The sequence below is a fragment of the Fundulus heteroclitus genome, chromosome 20 (genome assembly GCF_011125445.2).
Source record: "Fundulus heteroclitus isolate FHET01 chromosome 20, MU-UCD_Fhet_4.1, whole genome shotgun sequence".
Classification (NCBI taxonomy): domain Eukaryota; kingdom Metazoa; phylum Chordata; class Actinopteri; order Cyprinodontiformes; family Fundulidae; genus Fundulus; species Fundulus heteroclitus.
Genome location: NC_046380.1, coordinates 14,690,312 through 14,705,762, shown reverse-complemented (window position 1 = coordinate 14,705,762; position 15,451 = coordinate 14,690,312). Strand labels below are relative to the sequence as shown.

Here is a 15,451-nt window from a genome sequence, read left to right as displayed (position 1 = left end):
ATTCTGCCTTCTTTTAACCTATTTATCTTCCTACAGATACAGAGCCATACTGTAGTTTCCAGATTAGATAAGCATCCGCTGTGGTCTCTGTCCTCAGAGGTACAATAGACAGATGTGTCTATGCTTTTCATACTTAAGCATTGAAACACGTAATTGTTTGAACAGATGAACACGGCACTCTCAGGTATCTAGAATTTGTACCCATAGGATGAACCAAATTGATTGAAGGTTTACAATTCTTTTCTTGATATCTCTTGATTTAATCTCGACTACACACAAGGAAACCGTATATTTGAGGTATTGCTTTAAATGCATGTACATAGGTGTGCTCCAGTTAACTTAAATGTAAACTAATCTGTCTGAACTTCACAAAGCCATGATATCATCCTCTGGGCTTTCTCAGATCATTTGGGATATTAATAGTATTGTTTTTTTTGGCATTGATTAAATAAAGATTGTTTTGGCAATTAGAGAGTCCTACTGCAATTGTATTTATCTCCAGGTGTATTTTCACTTAAAAAGTGAAATGTACAATGAATCTTTACATTTGTAACTTAGCCAAACACCATTACAAAATGGCCAAAACTGTATTTATATTTCTAAACCCGCCTGATCAACAACAAAAAGGAAAGACCAGAAACCCCTGGAGGACATTTCAGGTCTTGCTCCAGTGAACAGAATGAAGAAGTCAAAAATCCAGAAGCAATTTGCCGCAGCCAAAGGCCCAGATTCTTCCAATAAAACGGATCAGTGAAGATTGCTTCAGGCAGTTTTGTTGCAAGAAACCATATAGCTTGTCTGTAGGATCACAAAGGTATCTGTGCAGTGTCTGCAAATACAATTTGTCATTAAGGTTAAAGAAGAATTTGAACGTTAGTCTGCTGTTGCTACAACCTGGAGCTGCAGGGACATTATCTGTGTGAACTGAGAAGTTAATGTGATAATAATAAATAATAATTCATTTTATTTATAGGCGCCTTTCTCAACACTCAAGGTCACCTTACAGTATCAACAATAAAACACGCAATCCAATAAACATTGAATCAACATAATCAATATGGTGGAAATAATCAGCAAATTGATTGTTATTTTATCAACTTAATGATTTATTAAAAAAAATATTTGTAATAATAAAAGTACTACTTGCAAAGACAATTTTATATAAAAAAAATCTTTCATTTTGCTTTTTTCAGTTTTATTTGTGTATAGTTTTGAAAGTAAAATTGTCTTTGGGTATTTAAGTTGAATTTGTTTCCTATCTTACATTCTATTGTAATTTTGTAGCTGTATCCTCTCCAAAACATGTATTTATTCTTTAAAAAAATAATATGTGCATTAAAAATGCAATACATATAAAACAGAAAACCTTGACTTAATTTTTTTTTTTTTTTGTCACGGCGACACTAACATAGTGTAAAGGTGTAGCTGTGGCTCACAAAGAAGAGCAGTTGTCTAGCAATCGTAAAGCTATGGCTTTGTTTCCAGCTTCCTCTCATGCCATTTGTTGATGTTGAGCAAGGCACTTAAGCCCCAGTTGCCTCCCGATATTTGTTTCAGTGTATAAATGTGAGCACATTTGAGGGTGTGACAGAGTGAATGTGGGTTTAATGGAAAAGTGTTGTGAGTGGTGTTTTTGCCCAGAAGAAATACAGTAAAACTTCTATCCATTATTATATGTAGTTTTTGCAGCTTTGTCACTCAGATTCTAGCTGGTGAAAGACTGTAGAAGAATTTTTCACCGTTGTGTGAATCAGGAGTCTGTCATAGGTTGTTGTTTGTGGACCAAAATGCAGGTAAGAGCAGTTGGGAGTCGCATGTGGAAGTGGACCATGATTTCTTAAGTAAATACAGTAAAAAAAAACTTACAGGGAGGCAAGATAGAAATCACGAAAATGACAAGGACACTGACCAAAACAGTGGGTGGCACAACGGAGGACCTGACAAGGTGTGGGAGAAAATTGACAGTTTAAACAGGGGAGAAGACACCTAAACTAAAGGCAGGTAGGTAAATAAGGATCTAACTGAAACAAGAATAACTTAATGAAATCATAATGAGCAGAAAACTAATGATAGGAATAAGAAGGAAGAAACTGAATCTATAGACTGGCAAATACTAAAAGGGAAAAAAAAAACATCAAACAGAACTGCACGATCCCCAGGAACCTAAAAATAATCAAAGACCTGGGGATCCTGACAGAGTCATTAAGAGAAGATTAATTTCCTCTTGACCAAATCGTTCCCTATTTCATAACTACAGTGGCCACCCATGAATTGCTGTTTGATACCATCCAACCACCATTTCATGCCTGTGAGTGAGTCCTTTCGGCTGCTCCCTTATTCAGGGGTTGCCACAGCAGGTCATGACAATTTGCAGTCTGACTTGAGTTTTTAACACTGGATGCCCTTCCTGATGCAACCAGCCTTCAAACCGTAATGTAAGCCACATCACCCCAGAGGGACTCATCGTTTGATACCTGTGAACAAACCATTTGATACCCATGTTTCTTAATCATTCTGTATCATTTTATTTGTCTCTGTAGTTAAGTACATTTCATAGATTCTTCGAATATGGAACCAGGCTCAGTGTGAGCAGCCATCTGCCACGACCGACTGGGGGTTTGAGAAGACAGAGCAGAGACACAAAAAGCACAAAAGCACACACTGATCCAGGAATACTTTCTGTTTGAGAGGGAAATGGCAAAAATCCGACCCCCAGGATGGTGCCACAGCTAAACAAAAAGCCAGAACAGGTGTACCTACTATGAAAAGAAAAAATGACGATAACATCAAGTGATAAATTGAAAATAAGAACTAATAATGCAAAATTGGAGAACAGTAGTAGAACTCAGCAGAGTGAGAAAAATAGACCCCCACGTCCTCCAGCAGACTGAGCCTATAGCAGCATAACTATAGAGACAGCTCAGGGTAACCTGAGCCTCTCTAACTATAAGCTTTGTCAAGAAGATACGTTTTAAGCCTAGTCTTAAAAGTAGACAGGGTGTCTGCCTCACGGACCAAAACTGGGAGTTGGTTCCACAGGAGAGGAGCCTGATAGCTAAAGGATCTGCCTCCCATTCTACTTTTAGAAACTCTAAGAACCACCTTCAGTCTGAGAGCAAGTGCTCTGTTACAAACATATGGTGTAATCTGATATATGATGTATGACAGAGATTGATTATTAAGGGCTTTATATGTGAGAAGGAGAATTTTAAATTATATTCTGGATTTAACAGGAAGCCAATGAAAGGAAGCTAAAAGAGGAGAAACATGATCTCTCTTTTTAATTTTCATCAGAACTCTTGCTGCAGCGTTTTGGATCAGCTGAAGGCTTTAAACTTCATTTTGTGGACTTCCTGATAGTAAAGAATTACAATAGTCCAGCCTTGAAGTAACAAATGCTTGGAATAGTTTTTAAGCAACACTAATTTTGACAATATTCCTTAGGTGAAAAGAAAACTGTAGAGACCTGTTTAATATGGGATTTAAATGACATGTTTCTATAGAAAAACTTTGCCAGCTGTGGTTACCAATAAAAATACAGTAAAAATGTAAACCACCTGTATATTTTACATGAAAAACTGTGGACTCCTTGTTATCTTTAAATGCATATTTAACAGCAATTTTTTATTTTTTAGGATTAAAAAGTGTAGTAATGGCACTGGTCACAATCGTAATTTGTGTATTTAAAAGTAACAACTTAGGCGTGCTGGTGGCATGGCCCATGTGCCACAGTCCTTGGTTCTGCTGACCCAGGTTCAGTTCTGGTCTGCCATTCTTTGCTGCATGTCTCCCCCTCTCTGTCAGCTTACTTTCAATAAAAAGAGCCACTATTCCCACAAAATATCTTCTGAAGGCCACTTCAAAAAACAACCCAATCCACAAAATGAAGCTTGTTTTCCATCATTCAGACTTTTTGGTACATGAAAAGCATTTTTGAACAGCCTTTGTGATGCAATGTGGTTGTGTGTGCGAAACTATCCGCTGAATTAGGCTATACTATTTTTTAGTTTCCTCACCTTCAGAGGACTGATAAATGTTTTCAAACTGAGGTTCTGACCTTCACCATACTTACAGTAGCTATGTAGGACTGTAACAGCAAGCATTCTTTTGCATTAAACACTCTCAAATTTGATGCCAGTGGCTTGCTGGGCTTAACCAATCACTGTTAACCATTCAGGGATGTCGCCAAAAACCGTGGGCCTCTCATGTGTGTCAAGGTTGTTACAGTCTGGGCCCGTGTAGTGGATTTGGGGGGGCATTTGTTTATTTGTGGCCTCTCCTACCTCTGCCTTCTCTTTATCAGGTGTCACTGCTTGTCTTTTCCCTTTGGGATTGAGCCGTGGCCCTGCCAGCCTAATTTACACACACATAAAGAGGGGTGGAGTGTAGAGCTGCTCTTCTATGCTCTAGGAGGAGTATGGGACCTTTCTCCTGTCACTATAGCATGGACTTGTAGTTTGTTTGTCTGTTTGTTAGCTTTACACTTGCATTTACCACACGCACAGCAACACCTGTGCATTCAAACTGATCTTTACGTACACCTTAATTCTTTAAATACATTTTGTTAATGGTTGCATTGCATCGTCTCCACTCTTTTTGTTGCCACTCGTGAGCCAGAGTAGTAACAAGTTATACAAAGGTTGTAGAAAGTTACAGACTTAAAACCACCACAATTTTCCAACACACTTTCCTACATCTAATTAAAATCATTCTAATTAGACGGTAGAAAAGGTGTCAAAAGGAGATTTTCTCCTGTTGTGCGGAGCATAGAGTAACACAGCTGTGTTCTAACCACCCAGCTGCCATTCATCTCTACAAGCTAAAGTTTAAAAACGTCAGTTTAGAAGCTAAGAGTAGCAGATGGCCTAAACAATGAACCAGCTTGAACCAACTTGTTATATTTGTGTTACTCTGTAAGGAGAAGACCACAACAAACAAGGTTTTGGATAATAAGAATTAAAAAGTATTGCTTTGCAATTTAGCAGGCGATTGTTCTATACTTTTGTATTTCTGTTTTAAATGAAAACAAAAAAATCAACCTATACGTTCAGCTTTCAAATTTGTGTGTATCTACCATGATATATTTTTTACTCAAGGTTATCATGTTGTGAAAACCTCATACTGGTTTGTTAATTGTTTAAAAAGTTAGCTGTCATAATTTAATAACTTTTTCTGGCATTAAGTTGCAACAGGACCATTTGACAAACACCATAACGCGCAATTCGACTGGCCCGCACGTTTGCGTCCGCCCGACTCGGCTCCTCCCCGCTTGGAATATCTTTACCCTGTTTAGTGATTCGAGCGGCCTAGAAAGGCCTGGAATATGGAAATGCCTCCTGGCTGTTGCTTTAGCCCCCGTCGCCCCAAGCCCTGTTTGCAACATCGCCGCTTTAAAAAAATCTGCTAGAAATGGCAAATCATAAAATAATTCTAAGTAAAACATATATAAAAATAATGATATTTCGATAACTGTACATGCAAGATTGTCTTGGATATTGTTAAGGAGTTTTCCATCTGGATAAATATCTGGATCACCCATCTAACAAAATAAGGCAGAGCCTCTCTGTCTGCTTAACTTATGTTGAGAGAGAGACAGAAATGGAGAGGCGGAGCCGTTTAGCTTGCAAACGTCGGGCCTCACAGCAGAGGGAGTTTCCAGGGTTTCCCCAGTGTCCGAGCTCTGTACAGTGATATTATTTCGATAGGTTGGATTTTCAGGCTTATTCCAAGGCTATCTCGGGGGGAGTGGAGTGAGCTTCAGACATTTCCCCACTTCGAGCTTCTTTAGAGCGGGCAACGCTCCCGAGGGAAACCGCTGCCTCGCTTGGGGGATTTCAGACACATAGTTAAAATTTCACACTCTATATTAGATCTTTTGCCTCAGCCATGGCGGGAGTGAGGAGAACATGTTAATTAAAATGATTTTTAACCACAGCGATATTATTTTTTTCAGTTTGACTGGATTCTTTCTAACAGGCTGTGGGCTAGTCTGTCAGCAGATGTCCTAGAAAGGCAAAGAGGCAAAGGCCTCCTGGACATTGCTTGGGCATAGCCCCTGTCGTTGCTCTTCAGTTTTTTTCTGGACTTCCTTGCTCCACGGCCAATTACTGAAAAGAGGGGCATTTACTCAAAACTCCTCTCGAGTCAAGCTGTTCTGTAGGGCCGGAGGAACCCGGGTTGGCCCTGAAAAAACTGCTCCTGAAACAATTGCGAGCGGAGCCGTGCGGTGTGCGACCATTACGAGCCAATGGAACTGGGCCTATATAATCCATTTAAAACAGCCGCATGACAACTTTTTTAAATCCATAAAAAGCATAACAATGATTTTTTTTCCCCCCCTGCAAATTCATTTATCTTTCATTACTTCACATTTTCCCACTTAGCAGCCTCTGGTTCATTTAAAGTTGGCAAAGCTCTCGGAAGAGGAAAACAATCTGTAAAATTAGAGGCTGTGGTTTGTAGTGTGGTGGGCGTGGAGTTTTACATTTGACTCTTCTGTATGACAGCAGATCAATGCACCCCGGAGCAGGGCCAGAAATGAATTGATTGTCACCAATAAAATTCCAATTAAACAAAGGAGAGGGCCTCAGAGAGAGCTCGGAGACAAGAAGCTCTCATCTTCACATCAGTCCTTGGTGGGGCTGGGACTTATATGTGGGCTGGAGAAGCTGCTTGTTCATTTCCTCTGAATATCTTTGCTATCATGGAAGTCTGGAAGTTATAGATGAATGGAAGATTGAGCAAACTGCAGACGGGGGATCAGATAGCCAATAGAGAGTATGAAAGTAGTGAGAGGAGAGGCAGCGGTGTTAACAATTGATCCAAAGCATTCTTAATGATGAAAAGAAACCTTAATTGTGGTGATATGTGTGAGATCAACTTTCAGCAGTCAATTGTACAGCTCATTTGACCTTATTTAATCAGCAAGGATCTTTTCCTCTCTCTTAACCAGTCTCTATTTTCAGTAAGGTGAGTCTTGTTACTTTTGCCTAACTATCTTTGCTGTTCCTGCAGTCTCCTTATTGAACAGACATTTTATTCTTGCATGTACTTCCAAATAAGTTATAGGCCTTCCATCTAGGCAGCAACTAAGTATGCTTTTTGCTCATATGCAGCTACAAATGAAGTTATAAGATGATTCATGTTCTCCTTTCCAAGAAAATGTACAAGATCTCCTTACCCTCCCCTCTTCTCCGCTCTCTCCTTCACTAATAACATTTTCTTCACTATATCCTTCTATCTCCCAAGCTCAGTAATCTGATTGTTCCTTTTATGATAGCGCTGTTATTGAGTTGTCTGTATCATACATATGTATAAGTCCACCACCATACTTATTTCGCCTTCTGCTGCTATTTCCTCCAGCCTCCAAGCAAACAGGAAAATTCACACTAATGCTATGTTAAACATGTGTAACGCATTCTCTCTGTTGGGGAGTTTGCAGATTGCCATCACAGGGGACTCATGCTAATAATTAAGGGTTTTCTCCTCATGGTTTTACTGGTGCCATTTAGGAAGTGTTGTACAATGTCACACTTAAAAAGCGCTATTACAATGTTTTAATGACTCCAGATAAAAACAGGATTGATGAATGATCATGATTCATAAACTAGGATAGTCAAACTCAAAATCAGGTAGTTCTCAATCTTTTTGGAAGCGTGTTCATTGCATTACTGCTTAGTACATTGGTCCTGCTCTCACTTGCTTTTTTTTTCTTGTAAGAACGTAACAAATAATCTTAAATTTTGACATTTAAATATCCGACACTTGTCACTTTAAAAGCACTGTGGGGTTAATTAAGAACTTCTGAAAAATTCAGATTACAGCTATGCTTGCTGGTCAGAGGCAAAAGTATCATTGCTGTCACAAAAAGGTCCATGCCAAACCCACTACACTGCGTTCTCCACAGAAATATACCGCTCAGACAATGCATTAGGACCACCTATTAAAACACCCTATACTCGGCGTGGACTACACTAGAGCCCTGAAGGTGAGCCGTGGGATCTGGCCATAAGACGTTGGTAGCAGATCCTTTGGGTGCTCTAACTTGTAGAAGCTGCAGAAGGTCACAGCCATCTGGAAATACCATTTTCATAAAACTGTGTATAAGGTCTGCAACAATGCTAAGGTAGATGTTACGTGTAGAACCAACATCTACATGGAAGCCAACACCCAAGTGACTGACCACTGTGGATGGAGAACAGCCCACAACAGCTACAGTTTGATGGATGATCTGACCCATTTATCCAACCATCAAAGTGTATCCCTTCTCTAAAGCACTGAAACACAAATGTTAACTTGCTGCCTATTATATCCCACCACCATGTTTAGGTTTACTACGTATATGCTTTTTGTAATGCTTTGCTCAAAATCCCCTGGTGTTCCAGTCCCAACTCTGCCTCACAGTCATATTGCAATGGCCATCTGTTGAAGTTGGCTGCCACATGTAATAATTTAAGATAAATTCTGGTGAGATGTGAGATACTTCCAACATATACAAAGTCTCGGATAAATCATAGTAAAAGATGAGATTTAAGTGAATTAGAACCTAAAGGTTTACTGTATATTGCTACCTTATAATATTTTAAGACTTTTAAATTGAGGACATGAAATGCAGTGTTGCTTGTAGCTCTTAGAAATGGCTTGGAAAGTTGTCAAAGCATAAAATTGTGAAACCTCTGGACATAACATAGGGTTTATATGCTTTTTCCTTGGCGTATTTTTTACCCTTAACTTCAACAAAATACATAATTTGCCGATGTTTGATCAAACCTTTGCATATAACTTTTCACTTTAACTGCAAGCTATATGCCTCAGTGTGATATTATTGCCCACTCTGTTTGTGTGTTTTTGTCCATTCATCATGCCAACAGTGCCCCTCTGGGTATCGCTCTCAAAGTTACCGCTCAGTAATTTTAACCTAACTGACTGGCACCTGGAGATGAAGAAAAGCACAAGGCTTTATATCCAATTTTTTTTTCCTTGATGCGGCAGCCTCATATGACCTTATAGCAAACATTCCCTGTTTCAAAAAGTCCATAACTTATAGATTTTCATGTCAAGAGAAAATATCAGATATTTCTTCGAACAAACCCTCACCCTTTAAATGGATTTACTGTCAGGCACAAAAAATGTCATATTTATGCTAATGGGAAGTCCGTCTGTTTATTGGTCTCTGCTGGCATTTTATTACTTCCGTGCCACAAATAAAGAGGCCCTTCCTCCATACTCATCTCCCCCCACCCCATGCGCAGCTGTGTCAATGTTTGTTAAAGTTGCTGACCGTGAACACTCACTCTCCATCTTCGGGCAGCCTTACGTCGACCTCAGACCCGATCATGAAATCCTTTTTTTTTTCTCAGCTCCATCCAGTTGAACCTGAAGGTTAGGTTGCACTTCCCGTCGCGGCGTTGCTCCTGAAGATGTTCAGGATTATGATGATTATGCTTCTCCGAGCTCTGCGCCATACACCAGAGAAATGATTAGGACTGCACCAGCAGAGTTTTAGCCTGACAGATGGCAACACATGGAGCTAGCTGACAGCACTGCTGACAGCGCGTTCACAGGAAGTCCCCATATTGCATGCACTGTGCACACTGTTTGTTGCTGTATATATTCTGATGTTTTTTCTGCCGTCAGCCGAGGCTTATTCGTACCTGTCAATGCCAAAGTCGGCTCACGTCGCACATTCGCCGGCTTAAAAATTGCAAGACCTCTGCATGCGCTTTCCGTCATGGCACAAAAGGGAATAAGGGTGTGTTGAAAATCTGCAGTGAGACATTATTCCAGTCACTTGTCATTTATCAAAACCTTTCTTAGTTGGTAATTCATTCCTCCAGCGGTCAATAAACTTTCTGTTATTTTCCCTCCAATCAATCTACTTAGAAATCTGCTCTGCAGCCATCTTAATGAATGGGAAGCAGAAATAGAGAGAGTTTAATTGAATGACTGAATACATTAGAAGCTGTATTGAGCGCTGTACTTTTACTTCAATGAGTAGCAATATGTGACTGTTATTAGGGTCAGTGATTGATGAAAATGAGGCTAGCACAAGGCCGATGGTTACTCTGCCCTGGATAGGGGTGATGGAAGACAGAAAACTGTCCTCGCATGTTTTCTGAGTACACACGAAGATGCGATCTTTTCATCCTGGAAACGCTGTTTTTGTCTCAGAATGTGGTTGTTTATCAGCTAAAAAAAAAATGTTTTTAACTCAATCCAAAAGCATCCTCAAGGGAGGAGCATGTAACCCCTCTCAATAGCTGCAATAATTCTTGCTGTCACTTCATGACAGCTTTGAGCTAGAAGTCTGCATATGTGCAAATGGTGTGTGTGTGTGTGTGTGTGTGTGTGTGTGTGTGTGTGTGTGTGTGTGTGTGTGTGTGTGTGTGTGTGTGTGTGTGTGTGTGTGTGTGTGTGTGTGTGTGTGTGTGTGTCTTTTGGGTGGCAGTGGCATGGTTGTGATTGATGAGACATAAAAGAGAACAGACCCAGATTTCCAGGCATTCAGCCCTTCGAATAGCCACCCAGGCTGCGGATTAAAGGCAGAAAGCTGTCTGTACAAAGACCTACAACTATTACCTTACCTTCAGAGTTGTTTTGCTCTGCTGAGCAACTCTGACAACAAAATTAAAGCGTGTTAACAAAAATAGACGGTTTTGTTTACTTGAATTCAGCAGATGAAGCGTAGAGAGATATAACCGCTATGGTGCCCAAGGAGATAAAAACTTGTGTCAGGTATAAAAAGAATAGAGAGGAGTGACCCCTGCAGCATTTTACAATGAAGGAAATTGTGTACAATGAAATCGGAAGCACCAGAAATTTCATACATGATTTGTTATTGGTGTTATGCAAACAGAAGATTTAGCAAGCACTAGTTGCAACCTCTTGGTTCAGTTCTCTTGAGTTCACAGTTGGTCGGGCATTATCATAGCATACAAAGAGGGCTGGAATTGTGCCTTTTGAAAGAGTCATTAATAATTAAAAATGCCAATTGATGTCATAATATTATGGTCCTTTTTTTGACCATAAGACCTGGAATGTTTAGCACGTGAAAAGTTTCCGTTTATGTGAGCAATTCCAATGTTGAGGTCAAGATAGGAACATTATGTCAGCAGATGCTAAGGAAATAACTTCTCCCAATCCAACATTAGCATCTGAAGCTTTGCTCAAGGACTTAATGCGTGAGAGATAGGCTGACATTGTGAATTAGAAGCTGTAATTTTCATCATAAAAAAACAAAAACAACGATTCTGTCACAGTGACTACACATAATAACTTATATAGAGTCATTACAAAGTTTTAACAGTAACGGATTTTAAAAGGATTTCACTAATGTAGGTTTCTGTGTTCCCCCACTGTGACAGTGAAAGAAGACAAGAGACAGCACTGGTCGGATATAAAACCCGCACTTATATTCACAAACTTGTGATGATATCATTGCTCTTACACTGTTAAACTGAAATGCAATCATTTCTAAGGAAGTTTGAAACATTAACATATGTTTGGTAAACAAGCCTGAGAAATATGTCTCAAAGGAACATAAACCACACACATGCAAATCAGAACCAACATCTCTTTGATGAGAAGTCCAAAACAAGCGTCCAATAGGAGACATTTGTTTTAGACACAGGGCTCTGCAACCCCCTCTGGATTGTAGGAATAATATAGGCATTAACCCAACAGCTGCACATAATGGAACCCATTCAAGAGTGAATTTCCACCATTTAAAGCAACTCAAACTCTAAATATTCTGATCCAGGTTTTGCCCATCTATATTTAGAGAGTTTATTAAGCGTCCACTAAGCTAAGAGTCTACTGAGCTCGATCTTCAGCCCAATCAACCAACCACCAGACGCTCATCCAGCACACAGTTCTGCCCTCCACTTGTCAGTGGATAACCAGCTTCCTGACTGACCGCCCTCAGCAGGTGAGGCTGGGGAGCATCTTCTAATGTTCAAGAACAATCAACACCGGTGCCCCCCAGGGGTGTTTTCTCTCCCTTCTCCTCTTCTCCCTGTACACCACCTGGAGCTAAACCCGCTAAAGACAGTGGGGATGATTGTGGACTTCAGGAGAATCCCCCCCCCCCCCCACACACACACACATACACTCTGCCTCTTCTCTATCCTCAACAATAGTGTGTCTACTGTGAATCACTTCTGTGAACCACCCTCTCTCAGGACCTGAGACGGTCCGCATACATTGACACTATCTGTAAGAAGGCCTAGCAAAGCCTGTAATTCCTGTGGCAACTTAAGTAATCTTCAACAGGAGCTACTGATCATACTTATACATTTTTATCAGTCTACCTCATGCTCATTCATCTCTGTGTGGTTCAGTTCATCCACAAAACATGATAGGTCCGAACTGCAATGAACAATTAGAACTGCAAAGAGGATCATCAGGATTGACTTTCCATCCATTCATAACTTGTACAGGTTCAGGGCCAGTAAGAGGGCAGCTAAAATAGCTGCCGACTCACCATACATATCCTGGCCACAAGTTATTCAGACTTTTCCCTCAGGTCAGCGCTACAGAGCACTGATGGCTAAAACAAGCCAACACAAAGTCAGTTTCTATCCCAACACTGTGTCTCTGATGAACACCTTACAGTGAAGGTTATCCAGCTACTCTACTGAGAAAAAAGGAAAAAAATCTCTCCTGTACATGCTGCCCCTGCTCTTACCTTTTCCCCAAATGTGTTTCTGTGATAAACTGTAGTTTGATGTTCTGCTTGCTAGTCACTTGTCTGCCTGTTTTTTACACAATGTGAGCGCTGGACTCAAAAGTCAAATTCCTTGTTTGCGTCCACATACTTGGTGAATAAACCTGATTCTGATTCTGAGAAGTAAATGCTGCTCAACAACAGGTGTAATGGTAGCTTGTTGCACTGCTGTTAGCGTTACAGACAGAATAGTAGAATAAGAGGCGAGTGTGCCATCACAACCACCTCCCACCACAAACCCACCCTCAGACCCCCCCACCACCACCCCAACCATGATTCTTACAGTCTCATGGTTGTTCTCGGGTGGCAGTTAATATTCAGTTTTGTTTGATTATAAGCATGTGCCAATATTTTATTTCAGTCATGGTGTTTTCCCTTTTGGTTTATTTGCTTGAAGACTGTTTGTTTACCGCTGCATTAATCAGTCCAGGACAGACATCTTGTTCTCCGCTAATATTAGAAGATACGCTCACTGGGTTGATGGTGGGGCAAGAGTTAGGGAGGTTGTCCAGTAACTGGTTCGATTCCCTGCTTCGACTTTCTCAGTTGTTGTGTCCTTGGGCAAGATACTTTACCCGCATTGCCCCCTGGCGCTGGTCAGAGGGTCTGGTGGATGTATGGCAGCCTTGCTTCTGTCAGTCTCCCCCAGGGAAGCTGTGGGTACTAACATAGCTCACCACTGTCAGGGTGTGAATGTGTGTGTGACTGGGTGAATTACTGATTGCAGTGTAAAGCGCTTTGTTGTCTGACTTGATAAAACACTATACAAGTACAAGCCATTTACCAAAGATTCCAAATAAGGACTACCATGCATAGAATGATTTTAATAATTGTTGGTACAGTGTAGGAGAGTAAATTATCAGAGTTTGGGAGGCTTCTACACATTAATAAATATTCTCCTGTTTTTCCTTTGTCCTTACAGGTCCAAGGATTGGAGAAGCGAGTGGACTTCTCAGAGTTGGGCCCTGTTGGCTCTGTGATGAAGACTCTTCCTTATGGCATGGGAGGAGGCACGGCTGGAGGAGTTGTTAAGCCTCCGTACCAAACACGCATATTCTCAACATCCATCGACCAGACACCCCTAAAGTCCAAGCCACCCACCTACAATTTCTTTAATCCCTACGACTCAGGCCGCAACCAGTCTTTGTTACTGGATCAGACTGGCTACCGCTCCAAGCGCAAGCCCTCATCAAAGACAAATATGAAGACCAAGAAGACCTTCGGCTGGGGAGACTTCTATTTCACTGTAAAGACCGTGAAGTTCAGCCTGTTGGTGACGGGGAAGATCGTAGACCACATCAATGGGACATTCACTGTTTACTTCCGCCACAACTCATCCAGCCTTGGGAACGTGTCGGTAAGCATAGTGCCACCATCAAAAGTGGTGGAGTTTGAGGTTCTACCCCAGCAACATCTGCACCCCCACACCCAGCAGGATGTCCAGATCCAGGAGGTGCAGCAGGCCACCATTGACCCAAAAGAGGGGAAGACCCTCAATTGTCGGGTGGAGTACGAGAAAACCGACCGGTCGAAGAAATCCAAACCCTGCCTGTATGATCCGTCTCAGACCTGCTTCACGGAGCACACTCAGTCTCACGCTGCCTGGCTCTGTGCCAAACCCTTCAAGGTGATCTGCATCTTCATCTCTTTTTTAAGCATTGATTACAAGCTCGTTCAAAAAGTGTGTCCGGACTACAACTTCCAAAGTGAGCGCCCTTATTTCGGATAAAAACATGAGACTCAAACGAGGAGGGGGTAAAGACCATGTTCATGATCTCAATGATGAGTAAAAGGATAAATATGGAAACGATACTCACTGATTATGGTGAAGAAGCAGGGGTTGCTTTCCCTTCTGAACTGGTGTGAATTGTGGATTTAAATAATGTATAATCAGAGCTATGGAATGTATAGAAAATGGTGGAGTTCTCTGATATATTTTCCAACTTTGTATTTGTTAACCTTTGTTTTTATGTTTTCTTTTCTGTAAATAATGTACTCATCCCCAGCAGACTTTATTGTTTTTAGATCTATGTTTCTCAGTGTTATTACTTTCTGCAGTTGGAGAATTCGGTTAAAAACAGCCCGAATGGGTATTATTCCCTTTGAGTACAGACTGAGCCTCTCAGGCAGCTGTGCTGTGCTGTGCCATCACTGTGTGGCAGACATAATGTTATGGTAGACTGACTGTTAATCATTCTCTCAGCTCTACATTTCAACCCATGGATATAAGAGAGTTATATGTATGAGAAATGCTATGCTGGAAGTGCATACAATATACTGTTTGAACAAGCACATTAAAATCTCTTTAACTGTCTGTCTCTCACTGACTGAATGTTTTCATTTGTTGCTTGAAGCATGATTGGTTGGCACAAGCTGTGCAGAACATTATCTAACTCTGCAAGGCCACTATTATGAATTAAGACATATTTCCTTCTGATTAAAAAAGTCACTTTCAAACTTTCTGTAGAGATACACTATTTCAATTTTCTAGAATTTAATAGATGAAGCTTGTTCTGGATTAAATTTTGTTATTTGAAAACTAACCATTACATTTTTTTGAGGGAACGTTTCTCTGCTGAAATTGATGTTTTGACTTTTAATTAACAATGCATACTCTGAAAATTACAAAGGAAAATTACAGTTTAATAAATGCTTCAGGTGAAAAAAATGTGACAGAAGGGGAAATTAAGCTTTATTCCCTTGCTCATTATTTAGGATTGCTTATTT

At 40.6% G+C, this 15,451-nt stretch overlaps 1 protein-coding gene across 2 annotated transcripts in view; it reads left to right on the top strand.

The window, feature by feature from the left end:
- Window positions 1–15,038, top strand: part of LOC105930878 (neurexophilin-4) — a 73,788-nt gene extending 58,750 nt beyond the window's left edge. For both annotated transcript variants that reach the window (XM_036152194.1, XM_012869283.3), the window contains exon 2: window positions 13,647–15,038. In XM_036152194.1, coding sequence (XP_036008087.1) covers window positions 13,647–14,453 — 807 coding nt within the window. In that variant the 3' untranslated portion in view covers window positions 14,454–15,038. The remainder of the gene's footprint in view (window positions 1–13,646) is intronic.
- The last annotated feature ends 413 nt before the right edge of the window (window positions 15,039–15,451 follow it).